Below are 11,985 nucleotides of genomic sequence, written 5' to 3'. Positions count from 1 at the left end.
TTTTTGCAGCATCGGGTTATATTTATATATTTCATTTTATCTGCTCTGCTGGGCGTGGGTCTGGCACGGGTGCACCATCGCTACCTGCTGTGAGAAGATTAGGTACCCAGACAAAGCAAGGGGCATGCGTAACATGTTCCCAAGCTCTTTATGAGCGTTTGGTTTGGCGTGCACCATTGATGTCACTGGCACATCTTAGAGAGCTCAGACGCACTTCATGAAGGGGGTTTGCCTTGTTTCACTGCCTAATCTTCTCCTAGCAGATCTAGGTCCAGCAGCACAGATAAAAATGTAAATAAAAAATTATTTTAAAAATTAGATAGACCTCTAATCACTCTGGGCCGTCAGATTTAGCCCCTGTCCAAGTGGTACCCAGAAGTAACGTCCATAGAAAGAATTATAAAGTTATAAAATTCCTTTACTGCTTATTGTGACTCACAATAAGGGATGGGCGAATTTTTTCGCCTTGTTTCACCTAAAAAATTATGCCCATAGACTTGTATGGCGTTGTGCGTCAAAATAAAAAAAGATTCCGCCGCACAACAATTTTTTTGAAGCCCATAGACTGCGACATTTCGCCGGCAGCGAATTTTTGGCCGAAATGAAATGGGACAAATTCGCCCGTCCCTAATTGAGAGTGTACTAAGAAAATGACTGCAATCATCAATTATAACATGATAACATAAGGCTAGCTGAACATTTGAGGATCCTGCAAAATGATCTGCTATCTGTGGTTTCATAGAGTATACTGTTAGAATTAGTCCAATATTAGAATCCAGCAACCTGTACAATAAAGACAGACCGATAAGGTTCTATGTTTTTGCTCTCGCTCTAATAGAACTGAGCTCACATTCCAACATGTTAACAAAGCTTTACTTTATCACCAATCAGAGCAGGCTAGAGGTGTGCTCCACTCTGTCAAAGGGTTCTATAAAAGCCCATCTAGATACAGTACATTCCTGTAAGTGCACAAATAAAAAGACGTAGCTGGTATATCAGAAGCAGCTGTTCCGTCTGAATGTACATACTGTATGTGAAAAGTGCAGAAGTGGGTATTTAGAGATAAAGTTTTAAATAGGACAGTTTACATGAACATTTTTTGTTCATAAAACTTTCTTTATTTGACACAACTGCAGTTTAATATGTCAGCAGGAATGTTCGTCCATGAACAATTATTTTTGTGTGCATCTATGCATGTGTGTAATTTAAATGATAGAATGTCTTATTGTTCAAATTACCATAGGTATGTGGACAATTTATTTTTTACCTGGCATGGGGACAAAGAAGCAGAGTGATTAATACATTGTATCCCATCCTTAAAGGAAAGTAATTTTCCACTTGGCGGTGCCAAATGTTAGGCATCCCAAGTGATTGTATTTACTTACCTGCTGCGCATGCCCAGGGAAATTTGAAGATAGAAGAAACCGGAAGAAGATCGCTCCGTGGTGGTCACTGGAAGCAGTTTGCAGTTTGCCGGTGCAGTTTTCTGCTAATAGGAGAACCAGCTGGGGGAGTCAAGTAAGTAAATACAATCACTTAGGGTGCCGAACATTTGGCACCCCCAAGTGGAAAATTACTTTCCTTCTCCTTTTAATTTACATTAATGTTCCCCATGCGGGGTGATCATATTTATCATTGATCATTTAGGCTATTACTGCAACAAGACTTAGGGGGGTATTTATCAAAGGTCGAATTTTAGATTTTTTTTTATACTCGGAATGAACTTGAATGAACTCACTACTCAAATGGTTTCTAATTTCAGAAAAAGCTTTTAGAAAAAGCTTGAATGGGAAACAGATTTTTTTATATTTAATTTTGAAATCTGACATGGGTCTAGACATATTGTCAGTTTCCCAGCTGCCCCCAGTCATGTGACTTGTGCTCTGATAAACTTCAGTCACTCTTTACTGCTGAACTGAAAGTTGGAGTGGTATCATCCCCCTCCCTTCCCCCCAGCAGCCCATCAGCAGAACAGCAGGAAGGTAACCAGATTACAGCTCCCTGGTAGATATAAGAACAGAACTTGTAACTGTCAGAAAGATAGACTGTTATGCCACTAATGTATTATGTATCCTTTTAGAATGAGATATATATTGTATTGGGTATATAGACCATTGTATATGTCATTCATTTTTATGATGTCATCACTGTAGTCACTGTAGGTATCTGGTTGACCTCCCCTTAAAAGAATTTTTCCAAGCACGTTTTGTAAGTAGCACTTAATAAAGGGGCTTGGCCCCAAAACGTCTGCTGGGATCTCACCTTAATAAGGAGGATTTGAAATTTTTGTGTGGAGTGGAGTGTGCCTTTGTTCCTACTTTGTTTTATGAATAAGGAGGCTTGTGAAAATTGTGCACCTCCCAACAAAATAATTTTTTTTGTGGAGCATAATAAAGAAGCTAAGTTGTTGAGTGTTTTATTGTAATTTATATATATATGTGTTTTTAAATTGTATTTTACACATGGTTTTATACACTAATTTATAATATTAATTTTATATATATATATATATATATATATATATATATATATATATATATATATATATATATATATATATATATATATATATATATAGAACAGTCCTAGTCAGGTGCACTCTCTTCCAAAAAACATCCGCCTGGGTGCAGGTAAAAATATCACTATCAAACCCTCTCAACAAACCGCACTCCAAGGACTTGTGAGTTGTCAAAAATCAAAATGCCTTTATTTCAACGTTTCGGCTCTCACCCACTTTCCTGAAGACGGCTCACGAGTGAGAGCCGAAACGTTGAAATAAAGGCATTTTGATTTTTGACAACTCACAAGTCCTTGGAGTGCGGTTTGTTGAGAGGGTTTTATATATATATATATATATATATGATGAATGTTCATGATGATTATATAACAACATTTGGGTGGAAATTCTGACATATGCCACATAGGTAAAGATGGTCACATGGTTTAAATCACTTAATTGACTCGGATAACAAGCACTGATTGGTGGATTCAAATGTATTAGATTATTTAAAGTTTGTTGAAATGGCATTGTATCATCCTTAAAAAAGGTCCTAATGAGGACCTTAACGTTGGACTTTGATACAACACAATAAAAAAGTGAAGTTTTATATGGGTGTGCAGGTTTCTTGATATTCGTGGATATACATACATTATAACCATGCACCCTGGCTATACATGCAAGCATTTGCCTTGGAGTGCGGATACTCACCGGATTGGGAACCGCTCTCAGGCTGCATAATAATTTACTCCACTTTCAACAAAAATATAACAGTGGTATGTCTTTCATTTCCCAGGAACATCTGAGTACTGGGGTGTTTTCTGAAAAAAGATTTTTAGTGAAGCAGTATTAAATTAAATTAAATCAAATGTAAAAAAAGTGGCTGTGCAAAAATTGGGTGCCCTTGTAATTTTGTTAATTTGAATGCATGTAACTGCTCAATGCTGATTACTGGCAACACCAACTTTTGGATTATCTCGTTAAGCCTTGAACTTCATAGGCAGGTGTGTCCAATCATGAGAAAATGTATTTAAGGTGGCCAATTGCAAGTTGTGCTTCTGTTTGAAGAGTGACAGCTTGGGATCCTCAAAGCAACTCTCAAAAGATGTGAAAACAAAGATTGTTCAGTATCATGGTTTGGGGAAGGCTACAAAAAGCTATCTCAGTGGTTTAAACTGTCAGTTTCAACGGTAAGGAATGTAATCAGGAATTGAAAGGCCACAGGCACAGTTGCCATACCATAGGCTTTACAGTTGCTGTAAAGCCTGGCAGGCCATGAAAAATACAGGAGCAGCATATGCGGAAGATTGTGAGAATGGTTACAGACAACCCAAAGATCACCTCAAAAGACCTGCAAGATGGTGTATCTGTACATCATTCTACAGTTCAGTGCAATTTGAACAAAGAACATCTGTAAGGTAGGGTGATGAGAAAGAATATATATATATATATATATACACAACATATTAATCAGTTACTCATATAAGAACATGCTGTTTTGCTGTCGGCTATGGGCTCCTTTTTTGTTTTATCAGATGTGGTTTTACATCATTTCTTTCCTACAATTACAGAACCTTCTTTGTATACAAAGTTATTATCTGCCTTCACCTTTAAAAACATTATTTTGGATAAGCATTATACAGATAACGTTAATTGCATGATTGCCAAAGGCATGAAGAACATATTATTTTTCAATTCTTAACACACCCTGTTGCAACTCTAAAAACAACTGGAGGCTGAGGAGATGCAATACTTATTATTAATGTATTACAAAAATACTGTTAAAGTAGTTGGGTAGCACATTTATTAAAGGTCGGATTTCGAATTCATGTGAGTTTTTAAAAAATTCCCCATAACTCCAATAAATTAGAAATTCAATAAATTAGAAATTCAATAAATTAGAAATTCAATAAATTTTAAATCAAAATTTATAAAAACAAATAAAAAATTTTAAACTCGGATGAATGGAATCGACCAGATAACTCGAATCAAATTTGAATCGCGTTTGATTCTAATTTTAAAAACTCAATTAGAGTTTTTTTCTCTGAAAAAATTTCAGGAAGGCTGAATACAACTCCAAATTGATCCCTGGACCTCTCCCATTGACTTAAACAGGAATTCGGCAGGCTTTAAGGCGGTGAATAGTCGAATTTCGAGTTCTTAAAGGGCCAGAGTATGATTAATCTCTAAAATCGAATTCGATTTTTTTTTTTAAAAGAACTTGAATCGAATTTGAAGAACTCCCTTAGTCGAATTTGACAGTTTTGACCATAAAAAACTTGAAAATTTGAATTTTCAATTTTTAATTCGACCCTTGATAAATCTGCCCCTTAGAGTGCATAAATAACAAAAATGCTTGAGTTATTTATACTACTAGAAATCAAACAAGTAGAGGCACATTTATTAAAGTTCGGATTTTGAATTCATGTGAGTTTTTTTTAAACTTCTTTAACTCGAAATTTGATTGGGGGTTATTTTTTAATAAAAAAAAACGAATATCTAAAACTTGCACAAATTTTACTCAAAAACTTGAATTGAATTAGACTAAACTCGATTAGATTTTTTTCCCTGAAAAAAACTCGAATGTCAGGAAGCCTACTAACGTCCAAATTGGTCCCTGGACCTCTCCCATTAACTTGTCATGAACTCAGCAGGTTTTAAATGGCAAATAGTCGAATTTGAGTTCTTAAAGGGCCAGATTATGATAAATTTCAAAATTCGAATTAAAGACTCTAATCGAGTTTGGATAATTCACAATTTGAATTTGAGAGTTTTAACCATAAAAAAAATGTGTATTTAACTGCCTGTGAATTTTGGATAATCCATAGATAGAATGCTGTTCCTGGCATTGACTGATATCCTAATTAACCAATTCTTTGCTTTTAATTAAAGATAATTCAATAGTTATTTACCATTATGTAATTTACAGATGCAAAGCGTAATAGCAATATTTATTCATATTGCTCCTGCGTGATGATTTAAGCACATGGCAAAGTTTAAGACACATGGGGCAGATTTATCAAGGGTCGAATTTCGAAGTGTAAAATACTTCGAAATTCGACCATCGAATTGAATCCTATGAAATTCAAATTCGTAGGATTTTTAGCATCATACGATCGTATTCCGATCGTACTTCGAATTGTACGATTTGAACGATTTTATCGTACTATTGTACGTTTTTCCTTTGAATGCCAAAAACTTAGAAAAATGCACTGGAAGGTCCCTATAGGCTAACATAGCACTTCCACAGGTTTAATTTGGCGAAAGTATTGAAGTCGAAGTTTTTTTAAAGAGTACTTTGATTATCGAATGGTTGAATAGTCAAACGATTTTTACTTTGAATCATTCAAATCGAAAAAAATTACTTCGAAATTCGAACTTTTTCAAATTCGAAAATTCACTCGAACCTTAGTAAATCTGCCCCATAAACAGAAAATTTGATGGCAGAAAATCTCATGGACCCTCTAGTCTTTGCATTACAGTACTTTCTGGTTTAGCATGCTTAAAATGTATTTTAGGTATTCCACACATACTGCAGATGCTGTTGCTTAACATTTATGTTGGTATTTACTACTCTACTCATTAAAGTATATTGGAGTAACTTTTTTTCCAAATTAGAAAACATTCCTTATGAAGGTACTTTCTTTTGATAAGGGAAAATGTTACATGTTTCATGAAAGGCAAATTCATTCATCTGAATGTACCTAGATATGGGAAACACATCACAACATCATTGCATGTGTTTGTGTCTGGTTCAGTTTTCCTTATATAAGATTGAATTTCTGATTCCCAACAGTTCAATTTAACAGTCAGGAAAGTTTTAATGAACTGGTATGTTCATCAAACCTGATTCATGTATAGCTTCATAAGAATGTGTTTGACTGCTTTTGAACATTGGAACAGCATTCTTCTCTATGGAGCGAAATGATCTGGGCTGTTAAACAGCAGTGCTGACAGCTATCACCTGTCTAAATACTGTGACAATTCAAAATAAATTGTTATATTTGAAAGGGTCTGAAAAGGTTTAGTAAGTAAATATCATTATATCTCGGAAAAATATACAGGGCCTTTATAATGTAGGTTTTCATCAAAACGTTTTTTTCATAAGTGCATTTATTTTTGTTATACTGGAACAGTTACATCTCTTATATCCACTTGTATCTTCACTATTGCTTATTTTAAAGATAAAACTAATTTACAGGATAGTCATTGATCAGGACACCAGGTCAGAAGTGTAATTCTCCTTGTGATTGCCCCTCTGATTTATCATTTGTTTTATTAGCTTCCCAAAACAAAATTGTATTTTGTTGACGGTTCATGAGTGTGTGTGAGGGAGAGGTCTGAAAGGTTCTAGTGTCAAGCCCTCACCTCTGTTGTAGGATGTAGGATGGGGTAACACAGTGCCTCCCATTATATGCTAATTACCGTAACTTTAAAGGTAGATACAATTTTTTAAGGCATATTTTTTATATGTCTTAAGTCTGACTAGTGTTTTTGAATCATATATCTTTACTGAAACAACTTTTATAGAAAACCATTACCCAAACTTTAATAGAAAACAACAACCCCTACAATGTGTCTGCTTATAAAATGTACAATGGATTGTAGATAATGGCTTCTATGATTGGACATGTTGCAAACCAACTGTTTTTGGAAAATGATAATTATTGTAAAAGACTTTTCTTTTTGCAAGTTGGATAACAAGCAGGAAAAAAGGCAGATGGGCAATTCAAATAAAGTCAGATGGACAATTCAAATAAAATGATGACAATCTTTCATTTTTTATTTAAGTATAATTGTACGGACACGTGTATATACAAATACAGTTTATGATTTTTTTAAACATTTTTTTTTTAATTCTTATAATGTAAGCATTTCAAAACAGCACTTAATGAATAGTAAGTGCAAAGCAGGGTAGAACAAGCACAGAACCACACTGAGCCGGACTTTCTTACTCAGATGCACACACAATGAGTGGTTTCAATGAGATGTCAAGAGTAAGTATGGAAAACAGATTTTGTAGACTCATGGGTAACCTTCAACATGCCAGCATCTATTAAACTGTACAGACAATGGCAATAAGCGTATCGTACGAAGATTTGTCTCAGATCTGAAAAAAACCTTGGGATGAATGCCTGGGAAAAACTCAGTGATGCCAAAAGAAGGACTGATCTGCTCATTCACAATTTGAAAAGAGAAAGATAGAGCAGAAAAGAAAAAGGGAGAGATTTCTAATATGTGGCCAAGGATATATAGGGGTTCAGTACATAACATTTATTGTAGGACATTATGAAGTTAAAATAACACTGTCCAGTGAAGATGCAAATATTTTGATTTGTACTATCAGTGATGATGTAAAAAATAGCTTTTCACAATGTTATAACATAAAGACTAAATTTCTTGTTCACTGCTTTTCTGGCATAAAAATAAATGTATGTCTTTGATACATGGCTAACAAGCATGTGAAAGAGCACAAAAACGAATCCCCTGAAAATTATCATAAACAAGTTCTGCATAAAAATCCCTTACACCCTTTTAACTCAACATGCCAAAAAATACAGAGTGCTCTTACATTAGACCTATAAACATTTAGTACAAAACATTGATCATTAAATGTGGTGTTGCTCTGGGTTATGGTCTATGGAGCGCTTGTGAAAACAACTAAGCATGTCTTAGAAGAATCTTGAAGCTTCTTTGTTCTGTATAGTAACAAATATGATGTTTGTGGCCAGAAAGTCTAATGTATTTACTTACAAAAGACATAAGAATTGATTCAATACTTTATTATCAAACACTATATACAGCATAGGTTGCTAATAATACAGAATTTAAAGAAGGTATGTTTTTGTTTTACTATATCTTATATTCTTTGCCATCCGAGAAGGTACAATACAAAACAATATTCTAATCTAACATGAAATGTTACCTTTTGTGTTAAAGGATACACAGTATCCACCAAACAGACTGATGCTTAATCCCCTGCTTCAAGTTGAAAAGCTACAGACAACCAGGAATATGGGTTAGTAAATTACCCTTTCCTTGGTCTTAATAGTTCATGGGAGAGAGGGAAAGAAGGAGAGAAAGTGAGTGAAAAAGAAAGCCAAGGAGACTTTACCAAAAGTGGTCTCTCAAGTGCAATGAGCAGTCTCAAATTTGCGCCAACATCCTTCAGATAGGTAAGAAATGATTATCTAAAACTGAAGGTGAAAAAACCTCCAGAACTTCAAGATTGTTAATTTTTTATTTGATTTTTTTTTCTGTTACCAGGATTCAACCACTCCAAGTTCCAGCCAATGACTGTCATGTATATAGTGGTTTCAAGATTTTCTTTTTCTCGCCCTTAGGGGAAAAAGAGAATTGCTGTTTAATGTCCAATGATAAATAAAAATAATTAAAATCAAAATTCCTAAAACATAGTTAAGGCTTTTATTTTCTTAAACACACAACATAATTAATTTACAGGTGCTGTTGGCTCTAGTTCTCTTGTTAACTGAACCAGCTGCAATAGCACTAAATGTTGTTAAAAATTTCCAAAAGTTTATTTGAACAATGCTCATGTTTGTGTTATTTTTTTTATTCAATAAATTATTTATTGCATTACCTGATGTTAACAAGGGCAAGACTACCTGCTTTGACTATATTAATAAGCCCTTGAAAACCAATAAGTTCTGTTATTCCCATGGAAAATACCAATGGAAACTATAGTACAGAGGTGAATCCCCTTACTGCCAAAGCCTTCTCTAAAGTACAGCTGTAAGTTACTGGCTCCTCCAGCAGCCAGGTAATTATAATATACTTGTATCTCTTTAGGTTATATCCACAATGCATAATTCTGTGCTTTGTTGTAGTTTATTGTATACATGTTCTAAAAAAAATTGCATAATACTATATTCAAGAAAGCAACCCCTGCACCTGGAGTTTTGAAGGCTCTTCTTCAAACTTCCAATGCATTTCTATTTTTAGGAAACACTTTATTTTGCCAGGCAGAAAGCATTGCAGACTAGCTTTGACAATCCTGTTGCTTCAGGTCTACAGTATATTGTTTTTACAAATATATTAAATGTTTCAATGTAGTTGACTTTTTCATATTAAACATAGTCACAGTTTTTAAAAGCTTTATTATACAACATACATTTGGTGGATGCCTAATATCAGAGCCAAATTCTTGGTGTAATTAAAAAAAAAAAAAACTCAAGGCACCCTGAACAGTTATAATTCCTAACAATAAATATTACATACCATCTAAATGCTTCAAATCACACTGGTAATGGCTTTTGGGAGATAAGTGATAATTGAAGAGGCAATATATACCAGAGCTCACAACAATATCCAAAGAATAGGGTTTGATCTTGACAGTAAGTGCTGGCTATTCAATTAAAAAAACACTATATATAAATTATAATTAGCAGTTTAACTCAGGCTAGTTTTTCTCCCTAGGAAAGGATATATAATGGGTTCTGCATACATGGGCTGCTATCTGTTATCTGTCCTGCTTTATAATAAATAGCAAATGTTCAATGTAGGTTTTACTGGAAAGAAATGTCTAACAAAATAACTTCCTCTTTTTCCCACACTCAAGAGGTTATGTTACTTACAAAATTAAATAATTGTATTGTTTTGTAGAACATAATACACAAACTTTTAAAAAAAATGTATTTAAAGGAATTGTTAAAATCCATATTCAACAGAGGAACCCTTTATTACTGTTGAACAAAGGCATATAGGGCCCCTTTAATATCAAAAATATAAAGAGAGACATTGCACTAAATTCTCTCCATCACTAAAATCTGCACAAATAAAGGAGAAAACCAGAAGCTTGATTCAGAATGGTGTTTTCATGGCAGTGCACTCCTCTCAAATATTTCTTCAATTATGTTTATCTCCCAAGTAAACAAAAATGTCATAGTGAAATGATTACCAGACATCAAAATCTAGTAAAGTAAAATTCCACTTAGCAGAAATGATAGGAATTAATGTTAAAAAGGAAAGTGGTTTGAACTTTCTTCTGTTCAGGTTTATGTTGAGCAAGGTCACTTTATGTACAAAATGCATGTGAGTCATATAATAATGGCAAAATCAACATATAGCACCTTGGAGGGATGTGTCTGCTTTGCGCTGCCCACTGGTAGCAATAGTGAAATGTTGTGCACTTTAGCTTTGCTCAGTATATGTTAAAGTAAAACAAATAAGGAAAACTCTGTATAGAGAGTGCAGGTAAGAGCGCTAGTAAGCTATGGACTATTGTTTGCACACAGATACATGTTCACTAAACATCCTCTGGAATTTGTGGTTTAGAAAGATAAAGAACAGCTCACATCCAGATCCATAATTATGACATTGTAGTTTGGAGTAGAAATTTGTATTTGACAATGGGCTTCCTATTTTTCACTTTATTTGGACTATTTGCCACAAGCATTTTCTATCCACATGAGTTAACAGTGAATAAAATGAACTGATTTCTTAAAAATAAATGCAAGGGAAAATTAGAATCACTAGTGTTGCTAAAAATTTGGCATATTCGTCAGAAGTCTTTTCAGCACTGGAAAGATAAACCCAAGACTGAAGTGTAATAAAGTACATTATTCTTTTTATATTCATGTTCAGTGGAAACTTTGGGGGAAAAAAATCCAAAAAAAAACAAAGAGCAACTGTAAATTAGCAAAACAAAAAGTTCCTTCCTTGGTTGAAGCAGTTAGATGGATCTATGATGTTCCAAGATCCTATTTTCTCTGCAGCTTGTCTGTGAAGTACACTGTGCTATAACGTCAAAAGCATTGCCAGGAGAAACAGTAGGGTTGTTAAAAGCCAATTGGGTATCCTCGGTGCTGGTGCTGCATTTTCACCACGGGACGGCTCAGCTGATTCATGAACTGTATCATCTGTTCAAATATGAAGCAGACTTTAAATCAGTATTTACGCTAAAAATATCTTAACTGTAAATCCAAGCAGTTCTTTTAGAAGGACATTAATCTAGGCTAGAATACAATGATTAAATCTGGATGCACTCTCGGTACAATCAATACATAATATTTGGAAAATTACATTTATATACAAATAGATGTAATTTCACTTAGCATTATTAAACAATATATTATAGACATATTACACTTTTCAGTGTATAATAAATAGCGTGTGAGATTAATTGAATAAAAAACACTGTAAACGCATTGCATTAACATTATACTTGATTAATCCAACTATTTCATACAGGCAAACTAGGCTATTACAGATTTTTCATCCTTAGTTTCATCTGTATATTCTGATATATTATATATTTCAAAGAAGAAAATCTATTCTAGAATGCAATGTAAAGGTCTTCATAGAAATATTTCTTTCCGGTTATGTACTGGTTATTGTTATCTAGGTATGAAATCACATAGCAAACCTATAAAAATTATTTAAATACAGATGTCATCTATTAAACTAATGACGTAATTGAAACCTAAAATCTTGCAACTTTTTAACAACATCTTCAATTTGCTGGAGCC

At 33.9% G+C, this 11,985-nt stretch overlaps 1 protein-coding gene across 2 annotated transcripts in view; it reads right to left on the bottom strand.

Moving 5' to 3' along the window:
* Positions 1–7,254: 7,254 nt before the first annotated feature.
* The window catches only part of efna5.L (ephrin A5 L homeolog), a 275,283-nt gene continuing 270,552 nt past the window's right edge, over positions 7,255–11,985 (bottom strand). For both annotated transcript variants that reach the window (XM_018264450.2, XM_018264443.2), the window contains one exon: positions 7,255–11,376. In XM_018264450.2, coding sequence (XP_018119939.1) covers positions 11,255–11,376 — 122 coding nt within the window. In that variant the 3' untranslated portion in view covers positions 7,255–11,254. The remainder of the gene's footprint in view (positions 11,377–11,985) is intronic.

The sequence above is a fragment of the Xenopus laevis genome, chromosome 1L, assembly GCF_017654675.1.
Source record: "Xenopus laevis strain J_2021 chromosome 1L, Xenopus_laevis_v10.1, whole genome shotgun sequence".
Lineage (NCBI taxonomy): Eukaryota > Metazoa > Chordata > Amphibia > Anura > Pipidae > Xenopus > Xenopus laevis.
The sequence above is the reverse complement of the archived record's forward strand: the minus strand, read 5'-3'. Positions and strand labels throughout refer to the sequence as shown.